General features: G+C 39.7%; 3 protein-coding genes across 6 annotated transcripts; 2 read left to right on the forward strand and 1 right to left on the reverse strand.

Annotated features, from left to right (window-relative positions):
- The first annotated feature begins 102 nt into the window (after positions 1–102).
- Nup37 (nuclear pore complex protein Nup37) lies at positions 103–1,546 on the forward strand. The gene is made up of 4 exons (XM_076815293.1): positions 103–314; positions 483–680; positions 784–1,148; positions 1,230–1,546. Exons 1-4 carry the CDS (start codon positions 165–167, stop codon positions 1,480–1,482), a joined length of 966 nt encoding a protein of 321 aa, XP_076671408.1. The 5' UTR covers positions 103–164; the 3' UTR covers positions 1,483–1,546.
- A 332-nt stretch (positions 1,547–1,878) lies between these two features.
- On the reverse strand, positions 1,879–7,030 carry Rig (gem nuclear organelle associated protein rigor mortis). The gene is made up of 15 exons (XM_076815286.1): positions 6,711–7,030; positions 6,277–6,635; positions 5,875–6,198; positions 5,548–5,803; positions 5,250–5,478; positions 5,088–5,172; positions 4,642–5,014; positions 4,238–4,556; positions 3,918–4,151; positions 3,691–3,838; positions 3,355–3,612; positions 3,082–3,292; positions 2,806–3,012; positions 2,308–2,731; positions 1,879–2,229 (listed from the first exon to the last, which is right to left on the reverse strand). Exons 1-15 carry the CDS (start codon positions 7,017–7,019, stop codon positions 2,000–2,002), a joined length of 3,966 nt encoding a protein of 1,321 aa, XP_076671401.1. The 5' UTR covers positions 7,020–7,030; the 3' UTR covers positions 1,879–1,999.
- On the forward strand, positions 6,886–15,350 carry LOC143370319 (lipase 3). Of its 4 annotated transcripts, none has more exons than XM_076815290.1 (8): positions 6,886–7,000; positions 8,899–9,158; positions 10,752–10,932; positions 11,418–11,532; positions 13,367–13,610; positions 13,701–13,859; positions 13,934–14,161; positions 15,067–15,350. In XM_076815290.1, exons 2-8 carry the CDS (start codon positions 9,039–9,041, stop codon positions 15,217–15,219), a joined length of 1,200 nt encoding a protein of 399 aa, XP_076671405.1. In that variant the 5' UTR covers positions 6,886–7,000; positions 8,899–9,038; the 3' UTR covers positions 15,220–15,350. The 4 variants fall into 4 exon arrangements, with proteins under 4 accessions (XP_076671405.1, XP_076671403.1, XP_076671404.1 ...); XM_076815288.1 differs by lacking the exon at positions 6,886–7,000 and adding an exon at positions 7,170–7,300; XM_076815289.1 differs by lacking the exon at positions 6,886–7,000 and adding an exon at positions 7,213–7,335.
- Positions 15,351–15,542: the final 192 nt, after the last annotated feature.

The raw sequence follows: 15,542 nt of genomic DNA on the forward strand, positions 1-15,542 counted from the left end.
TTGTTAATTAATTTCGATAATTGTAGATCGATATAATATCGATAGTACTATCGACGGTTTTCCATCGCTAGCTTCAGTTGGTAGTTCGATTCTTTGGCGCTGCTCGGCAGAGTATCAGTTTATCAGTTAGCGTCTCGCATCGACAGCGACGATACGAATGTACGATGAACGAGACGCAGGGTACACCGCCTACATTCCAATTGCACTTTTCAAAACAGATATATTGCGTCGAATTGTCCCCGTACGAATGGTCTCAGCATTTAATCTGCATCGCACTTGCCGAAGAAATTGTCATCGGTACCGTTAAATTCCAGGTAAACTTCCCCAACATTGTCGGCACGCTGAGAATGGTTAACTGGCAATAAGTTGCCTCGCAATTAAGTAACACTGGAAATAGACGTGCCAACTCTATTACACTCTTTCATTAAAAAAAGATAGTAATCTACGGTCCAATAAAATAATTATTGCCTGTACGTGTTAAGGAGGAGGACGAAGCAGTAGAAGACATTGCATATAATCCTTTTAGGACATTCCGTCATGACACTAGACCACACGCTATCGCTTGGAGCCCGGAAACCTCCTTGAGCGTTGTGCCAAAAGTTCTGATGTTCTGCGTCGCTGGGGCGGATTTCAAAATAAGATTGTACAGTAGCGATATGAACGAGAACACTGTATGCGAGGTGAGGTTAAAAAATTGCGATTCATGTAATTTGTTGTATGAAAGATTGCAGCGTGCATAGTCGATTGATCGTAATTCTGATGGATTTTCTTCTGTAACATAAGATGGAAGGGCATAAGGATTACGTAAACTCGATTTGTTATGAAACCGAAGGTGAGATATTGGCCTCTGTATCGGACGATCATACGTGTAAGCTCTGGGCTGTGAAAGAAGATGAGAAATCTATATCGACATTTTATTTAACATCTCCTGGAATGAGCGTACATTTCCACCCTGAAAAGTCTGGCAAGCTTCTTGTCGGAGAGAAAAACGGATTAATTCACATGTACGATGTGCGAAGCCAGCAGGTGATTATGTCGTTGGACGCGGATAATATTCCCTTAATGTCGATCGATTGGGGGCCTAATCCATTGAAAGTAGTAGCTATGGCTGCTGGGAAGTTGATCCTCTGGGATAAATATAAACTTAGGTAATTTAAATGATGCTTAAAGGTAGCAAACCAGTTAATCGATAATTGTATCTTTAAAAAAAAAGACTTTCTTACTTCTAGGGAACCCCCAGACTCGAAGCCTCTTCATATCGAAGGTGGATTAATGGTAAAATTTTCCCCCACTTATGACCATTTCGTGGCAAGCATCGGCAGCCCGGATAATTTATTGAAAGTTACTAACATAAAGTCTGACCAAGAGATACTTTGTGGTCAAGTGAAGCTAATAGGTGGTATGACATGGCATTATAAGTTACCATACGTTTGCGCGGCAAGCGACCGAGAAATCCGTTTCTGGAGAGTAACGTCACATTAAGAACAATCGAGTTTTACTACTCGCAGTTCACTTTTATAAATAAATCTCATACTTTTCTAATTGATCTGCAACTACAATCACTCAGAGTTGGGCATGAACTAAATAAAAAATTATTTAAATAATGGATCGGATAAAAGTTACTTTAACTTTAGATTATTCGCCGAATAAAGTTGATTTTTTTATTCGTCGAGTGTTTCAACTTGAGCGTCGAATAAGATTTTCAATTTTAACCATAACTGTAACTTTAACTTTAAGAAACCCGAGTTAACTTTATTCGACACAAGACGAATAATTTCTTTTAACTTTTATTCGTTACGCGAAATTTTATTTAAATAAAAATTTTGCCCATCTCTGCAATCACCCAACTTGATGCCTATATTAATGAAACAAGACAAGTAAAAGATGAATAAAAGATTAGCGTTTAATGATCGTTGACTATAACCGATGCAAGAAACAATGTCCATCTACTATAGTCAACACATACAAGGATGGAATAGATTTAGCAAATAAGTTTCATTTATGATGTAGCGGCTGCCCACGCTTTGGAAACAGTCTCTAAAAATCTAGTTTTAAGAGTTTCGTCCAACAATTTGGTGGATAATTCGTTTGCTGTACTATAAACCATGACTGGATTAGGAACACAGACCAATTCCTCCAGAAGCTGCTTCTTTTCAGACTTTAGTGCATTCAATTCTTGCATATGAGATTCTGTATCTTGCTCGTCCACATTTCCTTCTTGCGTTTTACCTGGAACAGGAATAAATATTACTTGCCCCATTATTGCGATCTCTTTTAAAGAAATTGGATAATATTCGAACAACTTACATAAACTGGAAGCTACTTGATTTTGCAGTTTGTTAATGTCGTTTGTTATCGACCACTGTTTTACCGCTTGCTGATTTAAAGCATCTTCAATTAAATTTTCTATTAAATTCATGTAAATGTGCAAATCGGTGTTCACGGTTTTTTCGACGAGACAATTTAACAGAGCATAGCATAAATAAGCGCGTAAACTAATCGACACAGGATAATCGGTCTTCATATAAATGCTTTCTGCGTCCGTTGGACTTCTACCGTCTAATTTCATGACAACTTCGATCAACAAAGCATACTGATTTTCATGATTCTTTCGATGCAACGTTTCGAACTGAGTGATGGTACCTAACATAGAAACAATATGTTTCAACTGTTGCTCCTTTTCAGTGGATGCCACTGCCATTGCGATCTCGCGACTGATTGTCAAGAATAACTGAAATTAGAAATTATTAAAGGTAACTGCTTTTATCCATTAAGAAGCTATACGCCTTGCACCATCGATCTTACCATCTGCTCATTCTTCAAGGCATCGCAAACGTTACTTTGGGACAAATCACTGTAATACGAACTGCAATTGCCACAAGTTGCTTCTAAAGCTTGCAACAATCCATAGTTCGATTCGCCGTTCAACCACGTTTGGATCACGTCAAACGTCACGTTTCTTTCAATGATTTTTCTTAGCTCTTCGATAGCTGATACATGCACTTCTCGATACTAGAATACCATTGTGTTACGAGGGATATGAAATATCTGAAACGAACAAGATATGCAACGCAAGTATACCTTGAGATGCGGGGACTTTGCGATTATATCTCGAGCTAAATTATGCTCCGACTGCATCAAAGCTGCAACTATTGCTTCCTCGGCTAAAATCTTGCTGTTAATCTCATTCTCACATAGAAGTGCAATCTCAGCTGCAGTTATTAAAGTAGCTGCGTCTGTGCGGCGCGAAAGATACTTCACCGTTTCGGAAAAGTCTCCTAATTTAGCATAACTGAGAAGGGGAATTATAAAATTGTGTGTTTTACAGTTACGCTTCGTAATTATACAACTTACATGTACGCAGCTTGTTTAAAGTCACCCACGTGCGCGCTGTATCTTGCCCAATCTTTCAACACGTTCGTTAGAACTACATCATTCGGGTCTAGTTTGCATCTTGCGAGAGCATAAGCCTCTTTAAACAAATTCGCATCTTGGAATACTTCTATGGCTTTGTAAGTTTTGTGTATGCAAAGGAAGTACGATGCCGCCTTGCAAGGGTTGCCTTCGCTTATCAATTGATACGCGTACAGTTCACACATATCTTTCCATGTCCTAAAATATATTATTGTCAGGCTGGTTTTACGACGATTCTAATTACACTTCGTAGAATGAATAAGTAGAATCACGTACTTCATAGAAAGGCTAGCTGAGAGTGAAATAAGAAAGTCATTGAGGCGTTTCTCTTGGGCGGCTTCTTCTAAGTTCTGCTTAAGATTGTCGCACCATATATCCATTTCTGTGGCTGTATTATGCCTGCCTTCCACGCTGTGGGCACTTTCTACACGGCCGTAGGAAATAAAAATTCGGATATAACAATTAACGAAATGTAACATTTCAACTTAATTAAAGTGGCTTACTTTCACTGGCGAAAAATGACATAAAATCCTCTTTTCCCGAAAATAATAACGAGGCCATATAACAGGAAGCATCTGTTTTATTTTCTTCGACGCTTACATCGCCACTCTTCGTACTTCTTACGACATTGATGAGAGAGTTAAGCGAAACGATTTTGTCGTTCAGTGTGTTGGTACTTTTCGTAAAATATGATTTTCGCTCGACTGCCTTCTTTTTCCCAGGTACTGTATTTGGCTCTAAAATGAAAGATTCACGTCGGTTCATAATCCCTGTCGCGATAAGAGTATCACGTTTAGTAGACACGTGAATGTTAGCTTCGTACTGTGTATGGTTTGAGGAGCATCTGATATAATCGAACATTCCGATACAGAGTTGGCCAGATCTGTTAAACTAGTTTCAACGAAATTGTCGTTCACTTTATGCGCCTTGTTCTGCTTCTTTTTACTTTTCTTGTGCGATTCGTCTGGTTTTTGTTCGGGCAGAGTGGCATTGTTAGAAGCAATTTTCCATATTCGTACTGTATAATCTGCAGAGCCTGTTATAATGTAATTAGGATCCAGTGGACTCCACATGCAGCATAGTACTGGGCCACAGTGTCCCTTGTAAGTAGCTATTAACTCCTGCGTTTCAACATTCCATACCTAAGAAGCAACGATCCTTAGATGTAACATTCTCGATACTTATATTGAAATAGTAAATAACTATACACAATAAAAATGTTTATACCTGTGCAGTATGGTCGTAGCTGCCAGATATCAAATGCCCACTAATATATGGGCTCCATGCCAAACAAACGACACTGTGAATATGTCCAGTTAGGGTGGCTACAACTTCGTGCACTTTGTAAGAATCAGATTTTTCTTCCGCACTACCATCCTCAGCAAGATCCCCCAACTTTTCATAATGATTCATAAAATTGGTCATATCCAAAACCATTATTGTGCACGATTTAGAGGCAACAGCTAGATAATTCTTCAACGGAGAATACGCCAAGTCCGCTGCTGTACTGTGAGGGTGCCACGCCAAACAATGCACCATCGTCGAAGAAAGTTTAACGTACCCGCACGCCTCGAATTTCCGATTAAGAAATTGAATTAATCTGTAAAACAATTGTGAGTATCAATACTTTGGTGAACGGTATATCCGATTGCATAGCGTGCTTGAAAACATACCCATTCTGAAATCCCACTGCTAAGCAAGAACAATCTGGATTCCACGAGAATTCGGTGCATTCCTTTTTCAATACAGACCTAGGTTCTGAGGGAAGAAATTGTAGTTTCACGTTTAGTATAATGTAACAACGTTACAATCATTTAACTAATACACAGCGTTACCCTGATTTGGCTTTCCTGGATCATAGAATACGAGTTCCCCTTCGGCACAAGAATATAAAACATACTGCTCGCTCTCTGGACCCGGTCCCCAACTAATAGTGTATACTGTATCTCTATGGTATTGTCTGTACAACGTGGGTGGTTTATTACAATTTGTGTTAAACGTTCCGACTCGTCCGTCCGCAGTTGCGTAGGCTAACAAATTTTCTTTCTCGGGATGCCAGGATATCTACGTTCGTTAGTATTATTGATAATTAATTAAACATAGATTCTTTTACATCGATTTCGTTATTCTTACCGTACGGATCTTCGCCTTAATCTTTTGCCATAAAAACGTTATACTGAAAGAGGTGTTGTGTGCCTCCGATAAATTCCACAACCGTAACATCGTATCTCCACCGCCAATCGCCAGATGCGAAGTATCCAATGGGCAAGCTGCGATACAATAAACATATCCGCCCTGCGTGAAGATGTCATAGTTCAGTTTCACATTATTGTCTTCCACTTCGCAGCAGATAATTCTGCGATCTTGCGCCAAAGTCCACACTGTAAATCTGTAATTTATTAAGAACAATATATAGCCGTCTTGCGTATCGCATTAAATAGTTAACTGTCAGATAGAAACCTCTCTTTTATTCTCCAATTTTGTATTATATTTTCCTGCCTATCAGGTACATGTGCGATACAAAATAAGCCTCTGTTATGGTACGCATGTATTAACTTGCAAGTAGGTTTGCCCTTTACCATTGTTGACAAATCCCAAGAAATTAATTCACCCCAAACAGAACTTGTAAGCAATAGTTTAGGTGTCACCCAATGAACCGTGATCCAATTACCTACGGACGCGTTTAATTTGCTTCTGTGTTGCTGAGAATCGATGGGTCCAACAGGTAACGAGATGGTCTGCTCGTAACGTCCATCTCCACCAGCTCTCCAAATAAAAATCAATCTGTGTATTAAAATTTTACGAACATTAATATCGAGCAGAAATGCCACAAATGCGATTATAAAAACTTTTTCGTATCACCTGTCTTTCCCTCCGGAAGCTAGCAGTAGGTCTTTATTAACATTTCCGCTTAAAACGTTCTCTTCCGAAGGGCACCACGATAAACTAATTATTTCCGTGTTGTGCCCTCTTAGTTTATACACTATCCTACCTTTCCCTTGGAAATTCACAACATAGACTAAACCGCTAATAGAGCCTACAGCCACGAGGTTCGAATCGTGGGGACAAGAAGAGATACACGTAGGTGCGACTTTTCCTAACGAAACGGCAGAGACTGTATTAAAGTAGGCGTTCCATGATAACACATTGCCGTTGGAGGTTGCTGAATATATAACGAAGGGATCTTTGTACGACCAGTCTACGCCTATCGTATGACTCTCCTAGTAAGATACAAATCCTTTGCAATAAAAACAATCGTAGATTACTTCAAATAGCATATTTCTGCGTACACTTACATCTTTCAACGAATAAGTATAAGCTATTGACAATGTCTCTAAATTCCATACATTAATAGTGTTGTCTTCTCCAGTGGAAGCTAATAAATTACTATTCACTTGTTCGAATGGAGGAGTAAAAGCGAGAGAAGTCACTTTGGTTTTATAAGTGTGTTTAATGATAGAATACTGCAAGGACTTCTCTTCTTCATTAGGCTTCGCAGCAACGATTACATTCCTGGCGCCCCATGCAATGGTCCCAGTATAAGAACAAGCCAGAATGCTACTCAAGTACCAATTCGGCGACGGAGGTAAAGTAGCTTCGTTCATTTTTTGTCAAGCTGAAATATATATATATATATACATAAAAGCCACTTTCAGATAAAACGTTAGAAAGTATGCATCCACGTTAATAATATTTCGAGGTTAACCGGCTATTCCGTAATGTTTACAATTCTCGTAATCATGAAATGCTGACAGTACAACTTGCACTGAGATTGTATAAACGTTTATACGTACAGATCTTACATATCGCTATTTTCAAATGTTCTTATCGATTGAAAACTTACGGAGGAAGAATTGCCAGGATCATAAAACCGTGTATGATGTTGGTACGGCAAATATACAAATAAAATTATTTCGAATTGTACGTTTCTTTACTACAAATTTTTTCTATTTCATGTCAGTTCCTCGAAGACAAGTGTTTTATACATCGCTACGTCGAACAACTTTTAGTGAATCCCTTTAAAGTAAACTCTTAACTATATAGTACTTTATAGCAAATACATGTAACGAAAGTAAATGTAAGTGCAATACTTATTAAATTGTGTTCTTAGATCGGTCAAACTAGTTCAAATAATATATTTAAAATACAATGTCGTTATGTTATCATTGATTATTCGCATAATTATTAGTATCGTGAGTTCACTCGTAATATTAACAGTGTTGAAATAAATGTTTCACGTACATACGACTTGATTGAAAGGGAGTGGCGACCTTTACTTCCCTAGTTCCCTTGTACTTCAGTGCTTTTAATTATTCTCTCAGCCTTGATTGTATTACTTCAGTTCGGACACAAAGGAAACAAAAACCATTTGCGTCTGTATACTTCGAACTCGCGGAAACGTAACCTCTAAACGGGGTAAGTGATTACATCGCAATAAAAACTATATAGAAACATGGCATTCTTAAGAAAAAACAGTTTAAGACATATGTTTATTTGCTCGATACATTCTGGTCGTACGTTTTTCTATAAAATATTGGGATTTTGCTTCCTGCAATTTCTTATCAGTTATCATTGAGTTATACGACACGATTTGAATCTTGCGTCGCAGTAGAAAATGGCGGGAGAAACGTAATCCTGTTCTGTTTACTTTGAATAAACTGTTTTCAAAAAGTATCTGTCGTATAGATATTGCAGACATGTAGGAAGGAAATCAAAATGTTTTCTAAAAACGTATTAGGGGAGAGCACTGGGAAGCAATAAATATAAAAGTAGATTCGTCGCAACATAGAGAACAAGATAGTTTTATGTACTTAATTTTATTATCAGAGACATTAGAATCTGATGCTTAAGCTGGGTTTACACCTGACGAGTGATTCGGCCGAGTACTGGAATATGCGTTCAGACTGGGCGAGTACTCGGTCCAGTGGACTCACTCGGCCGAGCACTCGTCAGGTGTAAACTAAGTATTAAGCTGGGTTTACATCTGACGAGTGACTGGGCCGAGTCATCGGTCTGCTACTCGGCCGAGTGAAAATCTTCCCCGCCGTATTACTCGGGCGAGCACTCGCTCAGTCTGAACGCATATTCCAGTACTCGGCCGAGTAATCTGGCGGGGAAGATTTTCACTCGGCCGAGTAGCAGACCGATGACTCGGCCGAGTCACTCGTCAGGTGTAAACCCAGCTTGAGCATCAGATGGTAACTAAAATATTACTGAGTTTTTGCTACTTCACATTTTTCTGTGAACGAATAAAGAGTTCCACGATTCAGTATGCTATCTGCGACGTAAAGGCGCGCGATGGAATTTGCAAATATGAAACAAAGAACGGACGAGAGAATTTTTAATCATCGTTATTGAGATAAATGGGCAATTGTGTGAGTCATACGTGTGACTAATATATAGCATATTAAACTCAGTTTAAGCGATGCAACCACTGCCGAAGAAGGCGACAAACGATTACTAATATATTGTATCTTTGCCCAGAAAAACTTGACCAACAGTGTTAGAAGCACATTGCTGCGGAGCTTAACAAATAATTGCGGCGGGGTACACGCGCGCAACACTTTTTGCTACATTTGATAATACCTCCTTCCTGATTTTGTCGTCCGTGCGAAACTCGCAGAATGAAGGATCTCGTCGTCACGTTTTTACTGTTCTGCGTTATTTCACCTGCGGCTTCGTTTCTCGGCATGAATTTCCTCGATTTCAACTGGGAGCCCGATCCAAACGACGAGCTCGACACCGTAAGTAGAACCGTACATACTCTTCGATACACGTATACAGGCGGTATCAAAATAAATGGGCATCGGATCGAAAACGATCTGGTATCCTCCAAGTTGCCATTTTTATATCACGCGAGATATTCGCTGGCTTTTTACGCCATTTGTAAATAGTTGAATGAAATTAATTTCTTTTTCACTCTGTTCGTGGAACAACGAAGAATTTTATAGTGCATTCGTTGTTTTGTAAGAGACACAATAAGTGGTTACCGATAGCTGGGAAACAGCGGATGGATAACTGAATCTCCATTTTCCGTAAAACGAGGTGTAAAATAGATGTTATTAGAATAAAATACACACCACTATTCTCGACTATGTAGTAAGGGTCTCTTACTTCGCGGTTCTATACAATAATCGTAGCTGATTGTAAATATATATTTCAAAAATTGATTAGGTGAGAACGCTGTTCACCACACTTAGGTAGCTCTTCCTGATTGCAAGGAGCAATATCCTGCGGGATCCTAGAGTGCTAAAAAAAAATTAAAGCCGACTTGAAAAAAATAAAAATGCACTAAAAAGTAAAAAATAATTTTTTCCCTTATTTAATCTACCACTCTCAATTTTTTTAAGTCGACCCCAGATTTACACAGTGCAAATGATGAGGCGCCGACTTAAAAACTATGAGAGATTAAATAAGGGAAACAATTATATTTTACTTTTTAGTGCATTTTAATTTTTTTGAAGCGGGATTTAATTTCTCTTTAAAATTTTTATTTTAAACTTTTTGGTTTTATACACATATATCGACACAACATGCTGAACAGATAAGAGCGTACGTACATAAAGTAATAATAATTAGGTGATAATAGTCTTTATTATTAACCAGAACTGGCAAAATATTGGGCCAATGTTGATGCAGTGTAGGGTGCGACCACCGGGGTATCGCCCTCTTTCGAATTAAAAGAAGATTATCAAAATAGGAGACAAACATTAAAAAAAAATACCCATGCGGGTCGAATCTATAACTTCCTCCCTTTTGAAGCCGGTTAAAAATTCTTACAGTTAAGTCGGAGCAGGGGCGGATTTGCACATAGGCTAAATAAGCTGCAGCCTGGGGCGGTAAATTTTGGGCGAGAAAATTTGGGATGGGTTTAAACACAGAGGTTTGAGACAACTTTAAAAACAATTCACATTCTTTTCATATAGCAAATTAGCAATAGGTACCACATATGCGAGTTAATCATATTAAATTAATTTGAAAATTGCCTCAACTCTTTTAAAGTATAATTGTTAATGATATTTCACGGAAAAGGGGGTAGATGCTTGTTAACCTACAGGCGCCAAATCTCCAAGACTTCGATAACTATCAGACAGAAATTCGATTACTGTAACTATGTAACTTTCGTCTGGAGCGTTCACTCCTTCCCCTAGCAGTAGACAAAATAAAGATGCCCGAAATGTTGACGACCCGCCTCGCACCCGTGCCTGCGCGTTGCCACGGCTTTTCCTTAATCCCTGCCCCGTAGAGACGCGATATAAGTCTTTGCTATATATTTGCTAACGCTTCCTTATCCTCGACACGTTTGATCGGTGCTTAAGACCAATTATTTTCCGTAGCTGCAAATGATAAGAAAGGAGGGATATCCAGCAGAGGCGCACGTTGTGTTAACGGAAGACGGCTACCTGTTGACGATGCACCGGATCCCGGGGGATCGCAAATCAGCCGCGGTCTTTTTGCAGCACGGTGTATTGGGTAGCTCGGCGGATTGGGTTATGCTTGGGAAAGGCAAAGCTCTTGGTATATACAGACGCACGCTTATTGTACGGTAATCAGACAACTAATGCTTCATCGGTCGCGTGTCTCCAAGCAAGCTCGCACCTGTTACAGATCTCTTTCAAATTTCAAGTTATTCTTTGATTCCTCGGGACACTTGCAGCGCTGTATTTTATAAACAGCATCATGTTATTCTGATCGAAGACCTTTACTAGTGGCGAATGATGAAAGATTCAATTCCCAGAGATAGACGCCAGAATAGAGCTAGCTCGCCGACTTACACGCATGTCACAGCGGCGGATAAAGTGTTACTTGTAAAATGTGACCCATTTTTCTGCAGCCTTTGCTGTAATTAGAGGCACAGTCGGCGGAGGCACGAACTCTCTCCTAAAAATGACTCGACTGTGCCTCTAATTATATCTCAGACTGTCTTGAATTACTGTAACGTACTATGCGATACTAAATATCGATCGGCATTGCGTGTCACGAGTTTTCAATTGCTATTGCAGCTTACTTATTGGCTGACCAGGGCTACGACGTGTGGCTTGGGAATTTCCGCGGCAACACGTATTCGAGGGCGCACACTTCCTTCTCCTATACGGATTCGAAATTTTGGGACTTCAGGTATGTGGAAAGCACACCATTACGATAATCCGTAATTAATTAATAAAGGCTTTAAGACAGTGTGTTCCAAACTTTTTTGAGCCGCGATCCACTTTTATAATATTCAAATAACTTGGAACCCCCCACACCATATAAGGTAAAGTAGATTTAATAAGGTAAAAAAAATAGGTATTTCAAAATATAATTCTAACTCGGTGATTCCCAACCGGTGCAGTGGGTTGCAACGCCCAAGTGAGTATCGAAGTGTTTTCTGGGCGGTTGCGGGTTTTCAGTTTTTTTTTTAATATTAGTAAGTTAGAATCTAACTTAGTAATATTAATGTTATTAATATTGTAGCGGCCATCGGCACGACTAAGTACGAACATTTGGCGTGCAAATGGTCGGTATGGTTAACGACACACGCGCCAGAACAAACTATTTTTCAGTAAGCCGCTTTTCGTTCCTTTCGTGATTCAATTTTGAACAAAGCATGTTTTACTTAGAGATTTTCGTTTACAGCCTCAATAGTTATAGATGGACAGCAGTGATGCCCGAGCATCGAAATTTTTAGGATGGTCTCTTTCAAATTAACGTCGCAAAGAGCTGTTTGAAATTTCCCGGCCCGGATTGAAGAATTTGGGGCCTTCTCCGTATAATTGTTGAATTATAAAAGCTATTGGAATGCAATTTGCGCCGAAGAATAAGGAAAAATTAATCCCTCCTAATGATGGACAATTTAAAATAGGTATTTTACGTTTACTCAATTTTTCTTTTATCAATTTTTTAACCATAATTGTTGTGAAAAACTTTTGCAAACCGTTTATTAGATACTGTATTTAATGTTCTTATTAAAATTCATGATGTTGATAAACAATAGGCTAGTTGTTTCTGTATCATTACTTTCATAAATTGAGAAATTAAATTTTTATTCAATCATGTGTTAGTTCTGCGAATCTCATAATCTATTGTTCTGGTTTTCTTTTTTATAATTTTATCCTTAATACAATGCATGCATAGATCGGACGTAAAGGGTAACTAATAGGACGTGTCTTTGACTGTAGCGGTGTTTGAATTTTTTCCTACAATCTTTGTGTTTGAATGTTTTAACCTTTTAGCTACTGAACGGTTTGAATGTTTTAACCTTTTAGCTAGTCATTTTTGGAAAGATGCGCCATTATTGTGGCTTTTACACGCAGGTGGCGAAAAATCTCTCCGTACAGGGGTATAGCACCGCGGTCAACCCTGTCGTAGTTAAAACTTTTTAAATTAAGACAGGTACGAAACCAGTCGGCATTGTTTTCAAACCGCATTACAGTGATTTGGGGTGCGAGTGGTAAACCGATCATAAATGCGGAGGGCGCGGCTTCCCAATAGCTCTTTGCGATGTTAATTTGAAAATGACCATCATAAAATTCTCGAAGCTCTGGCAACGCTGCTGTCCAGCGGTCGCTGGCAGCGCTCCGAACACCGTGCCGGTGAATGGTTGGACTGAAATGCGTTCGTGAGGCGCTGTTGCCATTTTACCTGTTCGCGCGCGCGTAGGTTGCAGCTTTAATGGATGGCTCTGTATAACAGTTTGAAACAGTTATTTTCGGAACCGTTTCAACCCCTGCTCGCGACCCACCGGTTTGGGAATCACTGCTCTAAGATCCTAAGCGAATTCTCCACCAATTGCGAAACTGAAAATATGTGCGACGCGTGATATCCAAGGAACTGGATGTCACAACAGTAGCTCAGTTCGTTCCTTCTTCCCTTTTTTTTTTTTTGAGCTCTATCATCAAATTAAGTTCGCACCCATATTCAGCTGCGTCGCACGTCTTCAGCAATGACAGGAAACGGTGATAACTTTATCCAGCTGGCACGAGTCCGGCGTTTACGATCTACCAGCGATGATCACCTACATTGCGCAACTGAAGGCTGACATTTTGAGAGCGTACGTCGGATTCTCGATGGGCACGACATGCTTTTACGCGATGGCCAGCGAGCGACCGCAGATAGCGAGGCTGTTGAAATCTGCGTACAGTCTTGCCCCAGTGGCGTACATGAAGCACGTGCAGAGCCCTTTACGGTATCTGGCTCCGATCGCGACTAACTATAAGGTAAAACGAGGGCCCGTCTTAATTATTCGTTGGATTAGTAGCGCCGCGGTTTATCGGCCTCCATCGTAAAGACCTGCCACTCTGAAACAGATAATCTTCTATCTCCTCGGAGAGGGTGAATTCCTGCCGCAGAATTACGTTATCAAGCATCTGGGGAAGTACTTGTGTTACATTGACTTCCTGGAGGAGAGGATCTGCGCCAGCTCGCTGTTCGTTATCGTGGGTTTCGACAAAGCGCAATTTAATTACGTAAGTAGCAGGATCCGTGGCCCCCCCGCTCGTTAACAGCCGATGCTTCATGGCGATTCTCGAATGTTTCGCAGACGTTACTGCCGGTGATTTTGAATCACACGCCAGCTGGCACCTCCTCCAAGACTCTGGTCCACTATGCCCAGGAGATTGAGTCGGGCCGTTTTAGGCAGTTCGACCATGGCTCCAAGCGAAATATGGAGGTTTACAATAGCACCGAACCTCCTGATTACGATTTATCGAGGATCACAACGCCGATCGCATTGTTCTGCGGTAACAACGACTGGTTGTCTAGCGCTGTCGTACGTATTCTGTCGATTCATGTTAAATATAGTGGATGAAGGAGATACTGACAGTGGTGCGCTCGGGATTTAATCTTGGGGGAGCCGAGTTGAAGGGATAAAAATATTTTTAAAATTCAGTTCTCTTTTCTCCTTACAATGCCCCTTCTTTGGGGGTGCCACGGCTTCTTGGCTTCCTTTGGGCGCGCCACTGACTCCTGAAGTCACGACCCCACGTGTGGACCACAATTAAGGATGTATCGGACCTATCTTCAAAATGGTACCAAGTTGATGAAAAATTGTGAGATTGCTCTTTTCAATCTGCCTGCTGTGTTCAACAAATTTTAAACGAATTCACTAAAAGGTTGCTGAGTTATAACGATTTTAATTTTCCAATGGAAATGGTACAAATGTTTTCAATTTTTTTTTTGTACATGTAGTATATGGATAGATGAGAATATCTGACGAGTTTCAATTGTTTTCACTACACCGTTTTAAAGAAATAAATTATAAATTGAGAAAATTGTGAATTCAGGGCATTTTCACTGCCAAAAGTTCAAGAAATAATGCTTGAAAAGGCATTTGTAAAGTGAAAAATACCTTTCTGGAGTAAAAATAAGACTCCGACTGTCGTTCGAGTTCCTTACATCTAGATTTACTATGCGCAAGACGTAGATATTCAAGTATGTTAAATTTCATATACTTTTGTCTAATATTGTACTTCCGATACATCCTTAAAGCGCAAATCATATTTGGAGGTCTTGGAAAGGGTCTTTCTAAAAAGAAGTGCACGTCGAAGAGGCATTTCTATTCCCTTCTGTGTCCTACGTTTCGCATGTGGGGACGCGACTTAAGGTTATCCTGTGCTATAAGGTTCATTGCATCTGCTTTGCCAATTATAGAAATAATCAAGTGCTTTTTTTCAGGATGTAATGAGGCTGAGCCAAGAGCTACCATACGCGCCAGTAATATACAAAGTGCCATTCCAGAAATTCAATCACATTGATTTCCTGTGGGCCATAGATGCTCCCAAGTTGGTGTACAAAAAGTTGCTGGACATGCTGAGCAAACAAGTATGAAATTGAAGCAAAGAGTTCGCGTATGAATAGAATCACAAAGATATTTAGTATGAATTATAAAAAGCATACTAAGCTGAGCAAGAAAAGGGAATAAAATTCTACTACCCGTGTCGCGGGTTTTTTTAATTGAATTTCTACTCGTTTAAAATTGGCGCCCCACCTTTATTTCCACACTAGCATGTAGAAGGTTAAATGAAAAACATTTTTTATCAGCGTAACGCGGTGCTGCATGATAATTAATTAGCGAATTACCGGAAGTAGGGATATTGTCATCGATGTAGAGTTTTGCTTAATTGGCTTACTTACCAAGAATGTTAATTTAA

The sequence above is a fragment of the Andrena cerasifolii genome, chromosome 6, assembly GCF_050908995.1.
Source record: "Andrena cerasifolii isolate SP2316 chromosome 6, iyAndCera1_principal, whole genome shotgun sequence".
NCBI classification, from domain to species: Eukaryota; Metazoa; Arthropoda; class Insecta; order Hymenoptera; family Andrenidae; genus Andrena; species Andrena cerasifolii.

Bases quoted from the DNA above. Each gene is read 5' to 3' on its own strand.
- Nup37 (XM_076815293.1), top strand. From the start codon at position 165: ATGAACGAGACGCAGGGTACACCGCCTACATTCCAATTGCACTTTTCA. The intron at 315-482 runs GTAAACTTCCCC...GTACGTGTTAAG, and splicing joins TCGGTACCGTTAAATTCCAG to GAGGAGGACGAAGCAGTAGA. The intron at 681-783 runs GTGAGGTTAAAA...CTGTAACATAAG, and splicing joins ACGAGAACACTGTATGCGAG to ATGGAAGGGCATAAGGATTA.
- LOC143370319 (XM_076815290.1), top strand. From the start codon at position 9,039: ATGAAGGATCTCGTCGTCACGTTTTTACTGTTCTGCGTTATTTCACCT. The intron at 13,611-13,700 runs GTAAAACGAGGG...ACTCTGAAACAG, and splicing joins CGATCGCGACTAACTATAAG to ATAATCTTCTATCTCCTCGG. The intron at 14,162-15,066 runs GTACGTATTCTG...GCTTTTTTTCAG, and splicing joins ACTGGTTGTCTAGCGCTGTC to GATGTAATGAGGCTGAGCCA.
- Rig (XM_076815286.1), bottom strand. From the start codon at position 7,019: ATGAACGAAGCTACTTTACCTCCGTCGCCGAATTGGTACTTGAGTAGC. The intron at 5,015-5,087 runs GTATGTTTTCAA...ATTGTTTTACAG, and splicing joins GCAGTGGGATTTCAGAATGG to ATTAATTCAATTTCTTAATC. The intron at 2,732-2,805 runs GTAAGATCGATG...TTCTAATTTCAG, and splicing joins CCTTGAAGAATGAGCAGATG to TTATTCTTGACAATCAGTCG.